We start from the raw sequence: 16,762 nt of genomic DNA on the forward strand, positions 1-16,762 counted from the left end.
ATGCTCCAGTCGTGTTGCGCCTTCTTGCAGGTGAGAGACTCAAAGGGGACAGAGCAGCCTGAGGGATGCGGGCTCCTACAGCTCAGTTTGTGCAAGGACTGGCTGGGCAGCGTGTGACACAGTGCTGTGACGTGTCCCAGTAATCCTGATGTGGCATTGGGTAATAAAAGTCTTTTAAAGCCCTTCTGCAGCCCTAGGGCAGGGCAAAAAGATCTTAGTCGAAATCAAAATCAGGCTTCTTAGATTTTGAGAAAAGTTACCTTGCAAAGGACTATCTCTAATTTATTTCTGTATTCATTTACTAATTGTACAGCTCAGTTTTCTTCAGCCCATGAGCCCAAACCCACTTGCAGAAAGGAGGTTCTGCAAAATGCCCTTAGAAGAAATTCAGTTTGATACCTGCCCATCAAAGAAAGAGATGAGGGATGTTTTCCTGTCAATATAGCATTCAAATTTAGCTTCTGCCACTGTAAGCAACGTGGCATTAAAAGAAGGAGCTTAAGTTATTAAACTGAGCTGCTTTAATCATCTAGTTCAGGGAAATCCATTGCTATAGGAGACCTGAGGATTAATGTATTTTTAACGCAAAGCCAATACATCTATTCTGATCAGTTAGCAGTCGCTCACTCGTGCACATGAAACTTCATTGTCTGGGTTTGCACTCGATAGCATGGGACCAAATGGAGTTTTATCTGGAGATTGACCCTGTTACCTTGAATCTCATCATTCTGGTAGCTAGTTATGTTATTTTGCTTCTGGTTTTCCTCATCTCCTGCGTGCTCTATGACTGCAGGGGGAAGGATCCCAGCAAGGAATATGCTCCCGAGGTCCCTGCAGACACCCAGCCTCCGATCAGGCTGGTGGTGATGCAGCAGGGCTCTCCCGGCACTCGCTGGGCAAAGGGGCTCGTCTCTGCCTGCGAAAACTCCTCCGACCTGCCGGGGAAAAGGACTACTGTTGTGTAAGGGGACCCTGCCGCGGAGCTCCGGTTTCTGCTGATCAGCTTGCCTCGTCTGCGATGTTTACTCCCCGTTTGCAAAAGGATAACACGTTCACAAGGTAAGTTGAGATGCGGGTTGAATTGATACGGTGCCATTGCGAAGGGGGTCATTCTATATTCAGCTGTGCTCTGCGCTGATGCAGGCTTACAGCCCTGCTAGCCATCCATAAAGGGACTCATTTCCATTTACGCTGCTGCTGCCTTGCAGCCCACTGGCAGTCGGAAGCCGTGACGCTGTTATCCACTCAGGCACTGAAGAAAGGCCTTGGTTTAATCTCGAGTCGTGCTTGGTGCCGTTATTTCTGCAGGAAATAGGTTGTTGAAAGCATCCCACCCTGACGGGCCGAGCCATGCTGTCCTGCAGCCTCGGCACATCTTCCTCAGCCCGCAGAGTGCAAGTGACCTTGGCAGGCTGTTTATCTCTCCAGTGAGAAAAGAAACACTAAGGGTTTTAGACGGATAGAGATAGTGCCTTTCTGATAGAAGCCAGCTGCTCCCGTCAGAATCTAATAACTTCCACGTTGCCTGTAAGCTCTGCAGAGGGCAGTGCCAAGCCTGTCTTTGCACTTATTTTCCACAAATTTTGCACTTATTTCCATATGAGCTCTGCTCTGTAAGGGGCCCTTGCCCCTCACAGATTCCCTGAGAGGACACCATATGCTTACTGAAAAAGCTGGGTACACTGCCTCCTGCCAGGGGAAACCGTGAACCAGGGTAGGTTTACCAGTAAAGTGATAGGTGTGCGTCATCGCTGCTGTCTGCCCCACTGAAACAAGAATTTCTGACCCTGGGCAGCAAGTGCGACCCGCAGCCTGGCTTTCAGCGTGCGTCTCCACACGTCTGACCCTGCTTTTCGCCCCAAGCCTTCCTTCAGCTGTATCGTGTTCCAGCTGGCCACATGAAGGCTGTTACTGCATCTCCAGTAAATCTCACGTTATCTGCGTCAGCTCCCGTTCCTTCCCCTAATTTGGGAGCTATAAGCTAAAGGCCTTCTTGGCTAAGAAGCTTCTTCCATGTCTTCCTGAGTTTCTCGCTCTCTGCACTTGATAGACTTAAGTTCCTATCCCTTGAAAGGAAGGGAAATGTTTTTGTCCCACAGGTGAAGCACAAAGGGGCAGAGGCAAGAGGGATGTTGATCTTGTGGCCACCGAAGAGCAGAGCCAGCTCAGGTCCTGCTCTGTCCCCGTCAGCCTGGGCTGCAAAAGCCACCCAAGAGGCTGGGACACACTGGCCCAGTTGGTTCTTGCTGTGCTCTATGCTGGCATGGGCAGTTTGTCGCCAGTGGACAAAACAGCTTTTTAAAACTAATTTGGATGCAGAAAATTCATAGCTTAAGTTGGTTTGTTCTACCAAAACATGTCCGTGATTGAGGAAAGCAATGAAATCTATTTTCTGAAATCCGAAGATGGGATGCTTAACGCCAGGTTCCTGTGTACCTCTAGACAGTGCTTGAGTTACTGTGTGTGGTACTCTTTAATTGGTGGATTTTAACTGGTTATTAAGGGAAAAACAGCACAGGACCCACACCATTGCAGGTGCCTGTCCCATATGCTATTTTACATCATCTTAATGCAAAGTACCCACAGATCCCTGTAGAAAGCTGTAGTAGACACGGTGAGATTTATCACCTGACTGTGTCAGCTGTCGTGGGTGACTCACTGGATGCTGTGGTCCTGATGCCTTCAGGACAGGCATTTTAAATACTTCCAGAAATAAACTGCAGCGAATTCAAAGCACAATTGGTTTGTGCTCCAGCGGGGCAGTGACCGGCTACCCGTGCTGCTTCCCCACATGTGCCGATTTATGCATCAGCCTGCAGAGCGTCCTGCCACTGGCAAAGAAATCTTGAGATGTGCAGTATCGTTTTATTTAGCTGTATTTTTTTAAAAAGCAGCCAGAATGGTTACTGGTTTTTCTTTCAGTTTCAAAATTCTTGCGGGTGAATCCCGGTTTTGTTTGCAGGCTGCCCTTTGCACCCCTGTGAGTTACAGACACGCCTGGTATTGGGAGGAAGGCTCCTGAGAGCCGGGGCTTGAGTAAAACCCTCCATGGGATGAAATTGGTAATAAATCAGAAATTGGTGGCATGATCCTCTACCACATTCATACTGAAATAATTAAGTTGAACGCCTCGTTTCAGTTATTTAGCACTGAAAATAGTGCAATTAGCTCACTGCGAGTTGTGGCCACTTCGGCAAGGTGGGGAGGGACTGAGCTGCTGGTATGTTGTGGCCACCGTCACCCACGCAGGCCAGTGCTATCTTTCCTTGGGCTCTCCTATCTGCCTGATCTTCAGCTTGTAGGCTCTTTAAACCTTTTTGTGTGTTCATATAGCCAACATGCTGTGAGCCTTTCCGTGATAAGGGCTCCTTGATGTTAGGGAACAGAAATAATAATCTTTTCTAAGACGACCCTTCTAAAAAAAAAGCTCAAAAAAGTCTCAAAGTGTGTGGCATGACTGTTTTCTTTGTTGATGAGGAGATGTCATATAAAATGCCACAACGGTAGCAGAAAAGCTCTGCGGTCCTTTGATGAAGTTCATGCAAATAATGTAATGATATTGTGACACGTCCGCTGTATCTTTGCCATCGTGTTCGTTTAGGTAATACATGCAGAGATAGAGACTTGCACGGCTACGTTGAGAAATACTTCTAGATAACAGAAATTCTCCAGATACGTTGTTTTCTCTAACAGCAAACCTTCTGTGTACATCAACAACAGATTTGCTTCTTAGCTCCTTGAAACTCAATGGCAAAGTTGTTGTTTTTAGCGCAGTCAGGTTTTCTTGCTCAAGCCTCGGGAAGCAGGGCTGCGGTGCCTGGGGGGCTGCAGGCTGGGCAGCAGCTCCCAGCAGCGCCGTGCTCGCTCGTAAGGAAATTTATCAGTTGTGATAGAGTTGGTGGACTCTGCCCTGACATGTGGAGGTAAAAGCAGCAAGTGAGGCTTTCTTCCTGGTAGTATTTCTAAACACTGGGGAAAATCCCCTGCCAGAGAATGAGAGACTAAAGTGCATCAGGACTTTGCCTTCCCAATGGGAATCAAAGGCTTTCTTAAAGCTTCGTCTATACCAGAACAATGCTGGTGTATCACATCAGCGAGAGAGCCCCTGGGTACGTACAGAGAAATGCAAGTAATCAAGTCCCTGCGAGTGAAGTGACTGCTCTGTGGAGGTCCCTGCTGCCACGCTTTACCTAATGACTCTGGCAGGATTAGTGCATGCACGTGGGCTTTTCCAGGCCGAGCTTGCAGGAAATCACCCTTGAAGCTGCGGTCCCTCGAGCGCTTGCAGTCCTCTGCCACATCCTTTGCGCCGCTGCACGAAAATGGGTGTGAATATTCTCACAGCAGTGTGGCTGTTTTCCCTGAATTGTATGGTGCAAAATGCGTATCCCTTGCTGGAATTCACACGGTATAAAAAGCACCCTGAAACCGGGCTTTGCCAATAGCTGTACCAAACCCAGCCGTGCAGGGAGCTCTGTGGAGACTGAAGCAGCCCTTTGAGGGATCTGCAGCATCTTGCAAGCTGCGGTCCACAGCTGGCAGCACGGGGAAAGCGCTGGGATGTGACGCTGTCAGGATCTACACCTGCAGCAAACCAGCACTCGTGCAGCTCTTTCCACGTACTCTGTATCTGGCCTTACCATCACCGTTCAGCTGATCGTGCATTTGTGCCTTGTTTAATCTTAACTGTGCCTGCGTAGACGTGTGTTTTGCCTAGAGAATCAGGTAGTATTTTAAGGCCTGGATATCCATTTTGAAGTAGGTGCCGTTTGCAAATAAGTAAGATGTTGGTAAAAATTGTGTTAGCATTTATTCAGAGGCAATATGAGCTGGAGAGCACTGGGTGAATAGACAAGGACTTAGGAAATACGCTCTGTGCCCAATTCTGCTCTTGGCTTCTGGGGCATCCTTGGGCTGCACTTGAATTTCACTCTATGAACTAACCCCAGGAGGTTCAAAGAAAACAAAATAAAATATACTCGAACAAAAAATGGCTGGAGTGAGTGGAGCAAAGCCGATGAACAAGGCATGGTAAATCTGGGGAAGCCACGGACGTAGAGCCCTGAGACACTCACTCTGAGGGAGCTGTGATCATCGTGGCAGCCTGACCGTCTGTAGCTCTGTGCTGAGACGGGACTGAGTAGCGGTGGGAGGATTTCTGGCTGCTCCGCAGGAAGCGGGAATTCAGTCTGCACTGGCTTGCTTTCAGTTGACTTTGGTATCCTTTTAAAGTTACATATTACTGCTTCTGTAAAGCCTTTATTAAAGGGTTTCACAGAAACAACTGAAAAAAACCCTCAGATGTCTAGATTTCTCTGACATTAATTCAAGTCAAACGTGTCATTAAATTCACTGAAAAATGCATCTTTCATGTGAGCCTGTTCCACTGTAAATATACTGTCTAAGCCTTCAGATTTTTTTTTTTTAAATCCCTAATAAGCCACTACAATATGAGTAGAGGATTAGCCCAGACAGACTAACCCATATTCACAAGGGAGAATTCCTTTCCATTAAGTGATTTATTTATTTTAATTTGAAAAGGGATAAATCTTCTCTCATTTTTATTAGCACATTGTTCTTATGGTGCAAATGCTCACCCTCTGATAGTGCGAAGTGTAGCAGCACAGTAACACATCCAAGTCAAACCCCTTGACTGTAAGAAAAGCTTAAGAATCATTTTTATTGCCTAGAACCGCATCACCTTGGGTTATCACTGTTGGGCTTGCGTAGTGATGGTGCTTTGGTGGGGATGCCAAGAGGTAAGAATTGATATTGGGTGTTCAGTTGGAAATACTGTTCTTCCAGCCGTGAGCTCATCCTACTTTGTGCACAGGGGAGCCTTGCAGCCTAGCATGCCATCATTTAGATGGATTAAAAACTGCAAGCTCAAGCCTCATAAGCTACCTTTATACTTTTTATAAGGCAAAGCATTGACCTGCGCGTCCTGGTCCTGCTCCAGTCCAAATGATTTTGTGACTGTCCCGTCATGTAGGGTCTGGGTGCTGAAAGCAAACGCACGCGTACTGCTGATGTTCTGAGCAACTCTTGCAGCCTCTACCCAAAATAGCTGCATTTTGGTGGTGGATGAAGTGACAGCCAGAGCCGTAGCGAGGACAGCACACAAGGAAGGTGTGAAGGACGGGGGGGGATGTCTGGAGCCTGCTAGTGGTTGGTGCTGCCCAGGAGGAAAGCAGGTGGAGTCCTGGGGCAGCTGTGGGGAGATCTGGTGCTTCACGCTGAGTGATAGAAAGCCAAATTAATTGTTTATAACTAAATTGTTCTGACATTCACAGCAGAAAACTATGTGACCTCGCAAGAGAAAATCATATCAGAAATATACAAAATGGGAAAATCGGAATGGCTGCCATGTCTAGATTCTGTTACAATTCCTGGTTTTCTCTCCTCATTCCCTCCTTCTCATGTGTGCTGGTTTCCTTGGAGATGCTGCTGCTTAGTTTTCCTCTCTAATAATGAAAATGTTTGACATTAACCTTTCAAAGAGGCATTTCCACCCCAACATGACGATCCGGGTGCAGTTTTTGGAGGCAGATACTTGTCACGAGGCATCCAAATTCAGGCTCTGATGGCCCAGCCCAGGCTGTGGATGGGTCCGTCTCTTCCCGGATCTGCAGCAGATGCTCTGTGTGGGCAATGAAACCGTGCCCTAGTTTCTCCATCTGTTAATGGCAGTAATAATTGTTACACAACTGGGGTGATGGGTTGATTTAATTAATATTTATGAAGGATCATGAGATCCTTTGACAGAAGATCCTTTTCACATATTGTTAATTATGAATGATTATATATTTGATCTCTTCCTCAGTGCATAAGAGACATGAACATATTATTTAAGCACCCACATTTCACACTTCTTCATTATTGAAGCTCATTGGGCCCACGGTATAGCTCTTCATTACCATAAAAACATGCTGAACTTAACTGCTATTGACTTCAGCATGAGCAAAGAGTATAGGCTTAGCAACCACCTCTATTTGTATTAATGATATTGCCTAAATAATCAATATTTTTGTATAACTTCCTTAAGTAATATTTTTCATCTGTTTTTTTTTTAGTCCAACTGCTTATTTAAGCAAAATAAAATGTACAAATTCAGGCTAATTCTAGGTCTAAACCTGATAGAGTTGGCTCCAAGCTGGTGAATAATGTGTTCCGATTGTAACCACTACGTCCTGCATAGCAATGTAATCCTTGTGTGAAAATGTAAACTAACCTTGAGAGAAAGAACAGCAGAGTCATAAAATTTAACACAACCTTTCAAGAAATGTGAGGGGAGTCGGGAATGGGGCATATTCTTCCACCTACGCCTTCCGCAAATGACACAACAGAGCCCCCAGAGTTCTGAGGGATTAATAATGTGAGTTGCCTCAAGTTTATTGCTGGAAACTGGGCATTAATAAATCAAATCTAAAGGGCATAAATGTGGATTGAGAAAAGATCTGTGAATAGCAGCACTTGATTTAATGTCTGTGCGTGCCATGTCCGTTGGGTAGAGCCACTGTACCACTTACCCTCCCCAGTAAAAAAAAAAAAAAAAAAAAGACAGTACTTGATGGAAGCATATTGAAGAGAAGATGGCAGCAGCCTTGGCTTGCTGAAGGACACACAGTTCTGTCCTGAGCCTGAAGGACATGTCCCTTAGCAGAGAGAAAGGATCTGTCTGGATTTCAGCTGGTCCCCGCTCGGAGCAGCGCAGGGGTGCGGGTTGCTCTCTGCAGGGCTCACAGAGATGTTTCCCTTGGATCAGTTCTCACCAGACACCAACAGCTCTGCAATTTCCAGCCCTCCAGGCAAAGCATGCAGGTTACAGTGGAGATAAGGTGTGAACCCTGGGACAGTGGAGGGAAAGAAAAGTTTTTTATTGATATAGGAATAGTATTTTATCACTTTCCAGGGGAATAGTTTTAAACCAGGTTTACAAGGGAACCAGGGTGGTTTAATAATGAGTGCATGTTTTTACTACTACTTAAAACTCTGATACAGACACAATTACACCACAAAAAAAGTGATCTGACAATAAGCCTCATTTTGCTTGCTGAAACTTTGTGTACTAACTTGGCAAATAACTGCCTTAATTAATTGAAGCTCTATTTACAGTTGACGGAGAGAGAGAGCTTGCAGGGACATGCCACCAAGCCTTTTTGAGTGCAGACAAGGCTCTTTAAAGCTGCATTTTTATTTCTATACATCTGCAGAATTGAAAATCGGGGCAGCACTTGTAAAGCCAAGTGTTTTGTCCCTGGGGTATTGAAAAGAAGGCAAATCTTTGGCATCGGGAGGGTCCGTGTTTGTTTTGGGAAGGAGAGCTGGCAGCGATCCCAGTGCTAACTCTGAACATCTGAGGAAAAGGCTGGCTGGAAAGAATTATGTCGTGACGCAGACAGGGGAAAGCCAGGAAATTCGAAGCCAGGACAGAGACTCCTACCTTAACTCATTCTGGCATGGAAAAAATAATTGTGAAGTGTTAACGCGGCATCCTTGGGACGCGTATTTACGAAACGTGCTGATGTTTAAGAGTTCCTTGGGAGGACGGGGGTTTTTACCAGTTCGTTGTGGAAGAGGTTAAAGAACAGCTTGGACAAGGGGGAGCTTTAAGCCATAACTGAAGGAGAAGATACAGCTCATCATTGTCAAGTCTGTGTGGTTTTGCAACTGTCTTGGCAGGGCTATTTGGCCTGGGAGGACACACGCTGCTCTCCTGTTATTACCTCAATAGAGTTGAAGGGACAAAGGACCCTTTTCCTTTCCCTCCAATTAACTTTGTCTTGCCAGCTTCGCAATGCGGCAGATCCCCGGGGTGCCCTCCTCGCGTGGTTTTGTGTTCTCAGTATTACAGAAGTCTGTCTGCCTCTCGGGGTGACAGTTAAACTGCCAGTAGGAGGATGTAATACACTATCGCGGGCTGGTTAATGGGAAACGATTTTGCAGATGGGCTCGCAGCTTTTCCCCTTTTGCAAACAGAAAATGCTTTGTCTACTTCATCCGCTTAAGGTGAACGCGTGGTTTTATTTCGCTATTTGCTCTGTTAAAGTGAAATGGAAGAGAGGATGCCCCAGCCACCCAAGAGCAGCGGGCAGCAGTGTTTGCGCAAGAGGGCAAAGAAAGGTTCCAGCAGCGGGGACGCTGAACAGAGCCTTCTAAAGCTTCCCCCAAGGTGACGGAGCCCGTCCCGCGGGGCAGAGCTTCAAAGCACGCTCAGGCCTAGGGCCGCCATTTCCTGTTTTGTTTTAACAGCTGCTCCGGAGGAGGCGGGTTGTGACCACAGTCTTTCTGTGCCCTCTCTGCTGGGAAGCGCGCAGGGTCACCTGGAGTAACCGACGTTAGAAAAGCCAGATCGTTTCCACTTTGTTAAAGCAGAAGCCAAGGCGTACTTAGTGGATGAAAAGGATGAAGGAAAATGGCTGAAAGCCAGGCTGTGCCCTCATTGCACAAGGGTGAAGCACCTCTCCTTGTTTCTACACTCAGTAAGTCTTGCTCTTAGCTGGATGGACCAGGGCCAGCTTTTTGCTGTCTCCTGTTTCCCAGGCAGGTGCACAGCAGCCCTCTCACCTCTCTGCTGTGCAGAAGGCACCCTTTGATCTCCAGGTCCTTCCCACCCCGTGCAGCTGGCTGGGGCGAAAGCTGGGTCTTGGCAGCCACCTCTGCGTGCTCCGAGGGCAGATCCCACAGGATGAGGACCAGGGCCCGGCTAGGATTGCAGCAATGCCTGCCCTGAGCAGGGCCAGGCAGGACGTGTGCTGCCAGTGGCACGGCTCTGAGTCGGAGCCGCGAGTAACGATGCTGCAAGCGTGGGGCAGGTTCCTCCCACCACATCCTGCTCAGCACAGGACTTGAAAGCATCTTCTTAGGTCAGGAGCATTTTACAGCTCTCGTTTGATATAAGTGCTACCCCGTCAGATTAGCTCTGCTCCTACAGGGCACCAGCTTTTCTGTCTTAATGGATAAAGCTCTGGCAGCCAGCTCACATCCATCTCAAACTCGCAGAATAACCTGCCAGAAGGCAACGAGGGCTCGAATAAGCCCTGAGTTCAAAGGGGCACTTTGGGCTTAAAATTCGCAGTGTGATCATGACTTTAGCCTGGGGTGGGGACAGCTAGCACCCAAGGTGACTGGGGCAGGGCAAGGCTGCTGCACGTCGGAGAGAGAAATAGGTTTGTAGGTACAGCCCCGGCTGCTGGCACGGTGCGGGCTCCTGCAAGGGGCATGTGGCAAAGTCAGAAAATGCTTTAATGCTTTCCTGTGGATTTTAAAAATTGAAACAATCACAATGCATATCTCCTAATAAAAGATAATACAGGAAGAAAAGCAGCTATACCAGCTTTTTTGGTTGTTATACCCATATTAATGTATAATGCATGCATACACTTAGGCAGGAAGAGACATGTGCCTTTGTGCACATAATTGCAGGTTGTTGTATAAAGATTGCAGGTGCTTCTATTTTAACCCTGTGTTACAGTATCCTGAATTCAATACAGAAGTCACCCCAGCTTGATTCTCTTTCTTCACCTCACATCACTCTCTTTCTCTTCTCTAGAAGCTCATGCAACAGGGCAGATGAGCAGCTACTGTCCTAAGTGTCATCTTTCCAAAAAACACGCTCTGCGATGTGGGTACAGCTCACCACGTGCACTTTGTGTCTCCCCGCAAATCACCGGTCTTTCCATGATCCCGTTTTTGGCTTTGCAGGGGCCAGATTCTGCTGCCTGGGACTTGGGTGGGAGCCTGGGCCGGCTCTGAAGGCAGCGGGCTGCGCTCTGCTTCCCCTTTCCCTGCTGCGGGCGGGAGGTTACTCGAGGTGATTCAATGGGATTGCAGTGGAAATACCCAGGGGTGACATGAGTGCAAGTGCAGTGCAGGAGAGAAGGTCCAAATTTGCATGGCTACAACCATGATTAGTATTTGGCTGCCATGCTTCAGAGCCTGCGTCGAGGTGCGACTTGGCTGCTGGATGTGCTGCCGGAGTGTTTCTGCCACCCGTCTCTGGTTTCAGGTCCAGCGGCTCTCTGGCTGTCAGTTTTCAAGCTCCCTTTGTTGCTCGTTGTACAACAGCCTGAGCGCTAATTGCTCCAGCTAATTAACTGTTAAAAGACAGTGTCTAGGTCCTTGGCCCAACCCATGGGTTTGAGGAAAGCTCTCCTGAGAAGCAAAGGCAGTTACAGTTGTGCACACCCCAAATCCATCTCTTCAGAGCGCGCACCTGGGAGACACTGCGCTTCGCGTTGTTTTCCTTTCAAGGGCCTGGAGCAATGTTTTTTCTTAGTCATCGGTCAGGAAGCCTTGTAGTGGACAGATGGCATTTTTCAAGTGGAGATGGGATGAATGAAGTCAAATGTTTGTTTCAATTTGAACTAAAATAATTTGTCTGATCAGACTGTCTTCCTCTGATGTCTGTCCATGAAATACAAACTACGAAGCAACAGCTCTGGACTTAAAACTCAAAAGTCTCTCCCTAAGGGAGTGAGTGTCTTGCTCAGCAGAGGTTTCACTGGCTTCCCAGGGCTTTCTTGCATTATTTAAGGTTTGGTGCAATAACAAAAATAGCTTCTTTGCTTCTTTTGGAGACTTTAGTATTTGGCAAAGCACCTCATTCTCTGAGTAGGCTTGCGCCTTCAGAACCGAGTCCTATGGATACAACCCCCAAAACCCCTCACGTGGAGGGGATGGGTAATGCTCCTGATACAGCTGCGCCAGCTGCTCCCTACCCAGCCAGGGCCAGCTGCTGGCAACAAGAGCCTTGGTTTTGTCAACCAGAGAGCTCATTTCTGGCAGACCTCTACAAGGACCTGTGCATCACGGACGGCAGACTTGTACACAAGCTATAAATCATCAGGTCTTTTCTTTCCCTACCATTTGCATAAGAGGTAATAGCAGTCCTACTTTCTTTGACAGTGCAGTAATTTATCATTTGACAGTGGCTTAGTGAAAATCCTGCTATTCTCACTGGAATTTGAGAACTGACATTACAAAGAAGTCCTTCCTTGACCTTTCCCTCTTGGCCACTCGTGGAAATTAGAGTGTCTTCATTTTAATGAGCTCAGAGGATTGAGGAGTTGCAAGAAAAAAAAAAAATCATCTTCAAAAATACCTCACCTGCTCGTGCGAATATGTCAGGACATGTTTTTAGATACAGAGCTTTCTTACCTGAATAGACTTGCGCTCTCCTTATTCTGTGACTTCTCCAGCTGAGCTGTTTCTTGGCTCCAGCCTATGGTTTATGATGCAAGGCCGTGTTTACTTTGCATGAGTTATGTTGCAGCATATAGACCAGATCTTCAGCTGGTATAAATCACCTCGGTCTTTGCTCTCCTCTTTATCACTTCTGCAGTCAAATCTAGACAGCAAACCATGGGTCACCTGCCTCTGTGTATATACATGTATATAAACACAGGCATACCTGTTTGCAATACATATACATCTTTGCAAGGCTTCCAGGAGCTGCACCTAAATTGACAACACAATCGTGCAAATAAAATGGAAGAAAACAGGCTATATGGAAATGACAGTAGGAACAGAACAAGGTGAGGAGATGATGATTCAGGGCTTTCCTTTTTCCCAAGGGTAGACGGAGGGGTCCCTGGAGCTGCTCAATTCCCTCCCCGTGGCTCCGTTCCTTGGCCACGTGGGCTCTGAACTGTGCCCGCGTGCGGGGATGAACCATTGGTGATGTGGAGATGGAGCCCAGGACCTGGAACTGCTGCTGGTCGCAGTCCCGTGCTGTCTGGGATGGGACTTCTGCTTCAGGGCCAGGCAACTGCTGCTTTTCTAGGAGTGACGGTTTGTGACTAAGCACCCACTGGCTGCAGGAGTTTGTAAAGGAAAAAAAAAAATATTTGCTGGCGGTTGAAAAAATCAGCTGAATGGGGTTTTTTTACCAAAAAGTTTCAAAACTGGCCAGGCATCTTGCTGCCTTTGAGGGTACCAAAAATTTTTTTATTTTACCTTTTTTGTTGGGTGAGATTATTTCTTCCAGAACTAGTGTTACAGGGTCAATCAGATTTCAAGCCCAAGTTCATGTTTATGGAAACATTCCTCCTCTCTTTTACCAACCTGAGTGCCTGGTTAGAAATCCAGTCTGCTTCCACAGCCAAGGGAGAGGGATGGGTACCTCCAGAGGAAATTCAGATCTTAGTGACGAGGACTTCATTTGGATGGTTAAGGTTCAGTGGGAAGAACACAGGTTTGGTCTCTACCGTACATTTTGGGTTTCTGGTCCTGGAGGCGGTGGGAGCACAGCTGTATAGAAGGTCCACCGCAGCTCTGTGTCTTAGGAAATGTTTGCTGTGTGAACTGTACATTAGAATTTGTATAAGTTTGGATGTTGTGTAAATAACAGCCTTTTGTAGTAATATAAACACACACTATCTTGCATACATATTTATTTAGTAGCAAGATGGAAAGCTTGGAAGAGAACTATGTTTGCAAAGGTCTGTAATGGCAAACATTTCCTTCTCGCGCCGGTGTTGTGCAGCACATAACGGAAGCCGACATACAACTGAGAACCTGTAGGAAGGATAATTTATTCTATCAGCGTCAAATACACATGCAAAACAGTATGGCTCCATATTTATATTTGCAGACTTTATTAGTACAAATAGATGAAGTGAACAAAAAACAAACCAGAGTGAAATATGGGAGAAGTGTCAGTAAACCTTCCTTTGCTGCTTTTATCCAGTGTTAGTGCGGAGCACTCCAGAACTGAACAGTTCAGCTGCAAGGAGAGCCACGGAGGAAATGACAGCGACTATTGTTTATGAAATCGGGGTAAAATCTGGATGGAGCAGCTGTATGTAAATGTGGATGTTGCCATATGAAGGGATGTATATGCATATATAAGATCCCCTTATGCCTTAAATCATGACCGGAGTCCCGCAGCAATGCTGCACCAGGACGGGACTGCTCTGCACAGAGTAGGCTCTGCCAGTAGCCAAGGGGTTCTTTGATGAAGGACAACTTTAGCCTACGCTGGTTTTAGCCCATTTTCTATAACAAAAAAAGAGCTTCACCCTCACCTGTGGGGCAATAGAAGACAAGGCTTACTCCTTTGATGCTGCCTGAAGTCCTAGTGTAAGAAACATTATTCTAATTTCCTTGATCATGTCAAAAAAAGTTTGCCACCACTGACAGTTTCTGACTTTGGCCTCTCTGGGGAGCTGGGTGTTATTTTTTCCAAGTGGGATGGTTAATAGATACCAGCTTTGCCACTATAAAATGAGGAAAAGAGCTGTGGTTTTTACAGTCAGGTAGCTCAGCATGGTCATTCCCATAGGAATATTGTGTTACCCTCACCTAGCTGTGGCGCAGTAAAAATTACACACGCCTCGTCTCCCCGGGGCTTTTACAGCTATGGAGCTGAGGGACATTAATTATCCTGCCGTCAAAACAAACCATTCTCCTGCACTAAGGACAAAGCTGCTGCTCAGAGCTGGCCTCAGGAGCTGGAATAACAGGGGCTGCGCGAGGTCAGGGGTGGAGGTGAGCTGGCAGAGCTCCCCGGGGCAGGCATGCGGAGTGGCTGCCCACATTCCCACATCCTTAGCTCAAGCTCAGACTTCGTCCTCTGCTATCATGCCCATTTTTGACAACAAAAAAGAACAGCTTCGCCACCTACTCTGAACATTGGAGGAAGGATGGCTATGGTCCCATTTCTCTCCAAGCTGGGAACTCTGTCCAGGATCCAAAAAATTCCCAGTTAGTGTAGATACACCATAGCCCACGCTGCAGCGAGCCCTTTTTCAGCAGCTGGGCGGACAGTGTGTGGCGGGGAGTCAGAGTGGGAACCCTTACTGAGGTCCATCCTCACACAGCTTCAAAACCAGTAGCAGATGACAGGGACACAGTCCCTCACTGGTTGATCTTCACGGGTGCTAAGACGGACGTGCTGATGAGCAGAGCTTGTGTCTTCATGATGCTGTTCTCCATCAAACCCTAGCTGCAGCGGGTAAATTGTGACTGAAACAGAGACTCTGAACTGCTTGGTTTGTGCTTTTACATTTCAGTACAAAAAGCAGGATTTGGGATGTAAAGCTGTGCAGTGAATCAGCCAAAGTGAGGGTCCAGAGGGCGGCCCCGGCTCACACCGGCTGCCCTGCAGTCGCGGCCCTTGACACCGGCTGCGGATCTGCCCCTGAAGCTGAGCCAACGGCCGGTTCGTTCCTGTCGTGCCACGTTTGGTGTTGAGTTTGGAGGCAGGTTTTATCACCCACAGCAAGGTTTAATGGAGACCCAACCTTTTTGGCAGCTTTTTATTGCAGGGAGGGGAGAGGGTTTGTGTGAACTGGACTTGTGAAGGCAGTTGTACAAATATTTGTTCTGTGCTCCTAAGCCGCAAAGGGATGAGTATAAACAACATCTCCATTTAAGGTCCCACTCACTTGTTACAGAGGACTTGATCCAGCTTTGGTTTTGTTATGGCCCTCCAGCTCGTTTTGAAGGTCATGTGGCTCAGCCCCAGCTCCATAGCAGTGAACAGAGGGGAGAGCCTTGCCAGGGCAGCGCTGCAGCGGTGGAAAACCTCCCGCACAGGGAAGAACTTTTGGTAGTGGCTGTAAAACGGGCACCTTTGGGACCCCCAGTACAATTCCATCTATATCTGATTCTCACAAGCGTCCACCTGCACCCCGTGAGCGGAGGATCTAGCCACGAGCATCCACACCTCAGCACGCCCAGTGCAGGTGGTTATTCACCCGATGAGACTTGCCAGCTCCAGGCAGTTCTCTCTCCTGCAGTCACTGCGTCAGAAGATGCTGTTCTTACCATAGGAAAAAAAAATTAACAGGAAAAATGTCAGCATGCAGATTCAGTGCACAAGTTAGATTAGGACTGCTCTGCAAATGACCCAGGATCCAAATATTGAGACTGCAGTTTGTTAGAGCTCTCCCTCCCAGTTTGGATTAAACCTTAGGCCACATACTGAAAAGTAAAGAGAAAATGAAATAGTGAATAGCTGCTCCCAAAGTGCATGCAGTCTATCCACTGTGTGATTTTTCCTGCAGGAAAAATACTGTTTAATTGTGGTGTTAAATACTGGGCCATATTAGACATACAGAAGGACTAAGCTAGAGTGGACTTTCATTCCAGCGCTCCCTAATGTTAAGGTCTTTGATTTTGCAGCTTTGGTACTATTTTTTTATGCTGTAGATGGAGAAATTCTGTGTTTAAAAATGTTTATTTTTAAACCACCCCTTGTGTGGTGGAGCACAGGTCTCTGCTGTACCTGTAGGAAACCTGTAATAAAAATAACAGTTTGAACAAACTATCTTTCAAACCCAAAACCATTTAGCCCTGATTTCCTTTAGTGATTTCATACCGGACTTGTATCATCACAGTAATTTGATATTAATATTTCTGAAGTTTAAGTACAGAAACATTTCTGGCAGTTGTTTTTAGTAAGTTCCCCATTAACATCTACTATACCGGAGACAGAAAGAATCGAGCACACATTTAACTTTGAAGATGTCTGCATGACAGCATAAAGTCTCAAATGAAAAAGAAACACTCTTTTAATATGAATAATCTGAAGATTTTAAAGTATCAGTCATCCATAAATAGCAACATATTGATGACTAAAAGCAGCACTAACGTCTATTGCACTGCACAGCCTGTAGCGTGAGGACCAGCTGCTTTAACCCGCGTTGCAGGCGTGCCAGGGGAGCCGTGGTATGCCCCTCCGTTTGGGATTGATATAACTGCCCAAGGGCTGGGCCTCTGCTCCCCGAAAATCTAGAACAAGAGGAGAGAGACGGGC

General features: G+C 46.9%; 1 protein-coding gene across 1 annotated transcript; it reads left to right on the forward strand.

Annotated features, from left to right (window-relative positions):
• Positions 1 to 635: 635 nt before the first annotated feature.
• On the forward strand, positions 636 to 965 carry SMIM36 (small integral membrane protein 36). Its single transcript, XM_086762647.1, has one exon. It carries the CDS (start codon positions 636 to 638, stop codon positions 963 to 965), a length of 330 nt encoding a protein of 109 aa, XP_086618773.1.
• Positions 966 to 16,762: the final 15,797 nt, after the last annotated feature.

Source organism: Chlamydotis macqueenii, chromosome 18 (genome assembly GCF_036417535.1).
Source record: "Chlamydotis macqueenii isolate bChlMac1 chromosome 18, bChlMac1.mat, whole genome shotgun sequence".
NCBI lineage: Eukaryota > Metazoa > Chordata > Aves > Otidiformes > Otididae > Chlamydotis > Chlamydotis macqueenii.

Bases quoted from the DNA above. Each gene is read 5' to 3' on its own strand.
- SMIM36 (XM_086762647.1), top strand. From the start codon at position 636: ATGAAACTTCATTGTCTGGGTTTGCACTCGATAGCATGGGACCAAATG.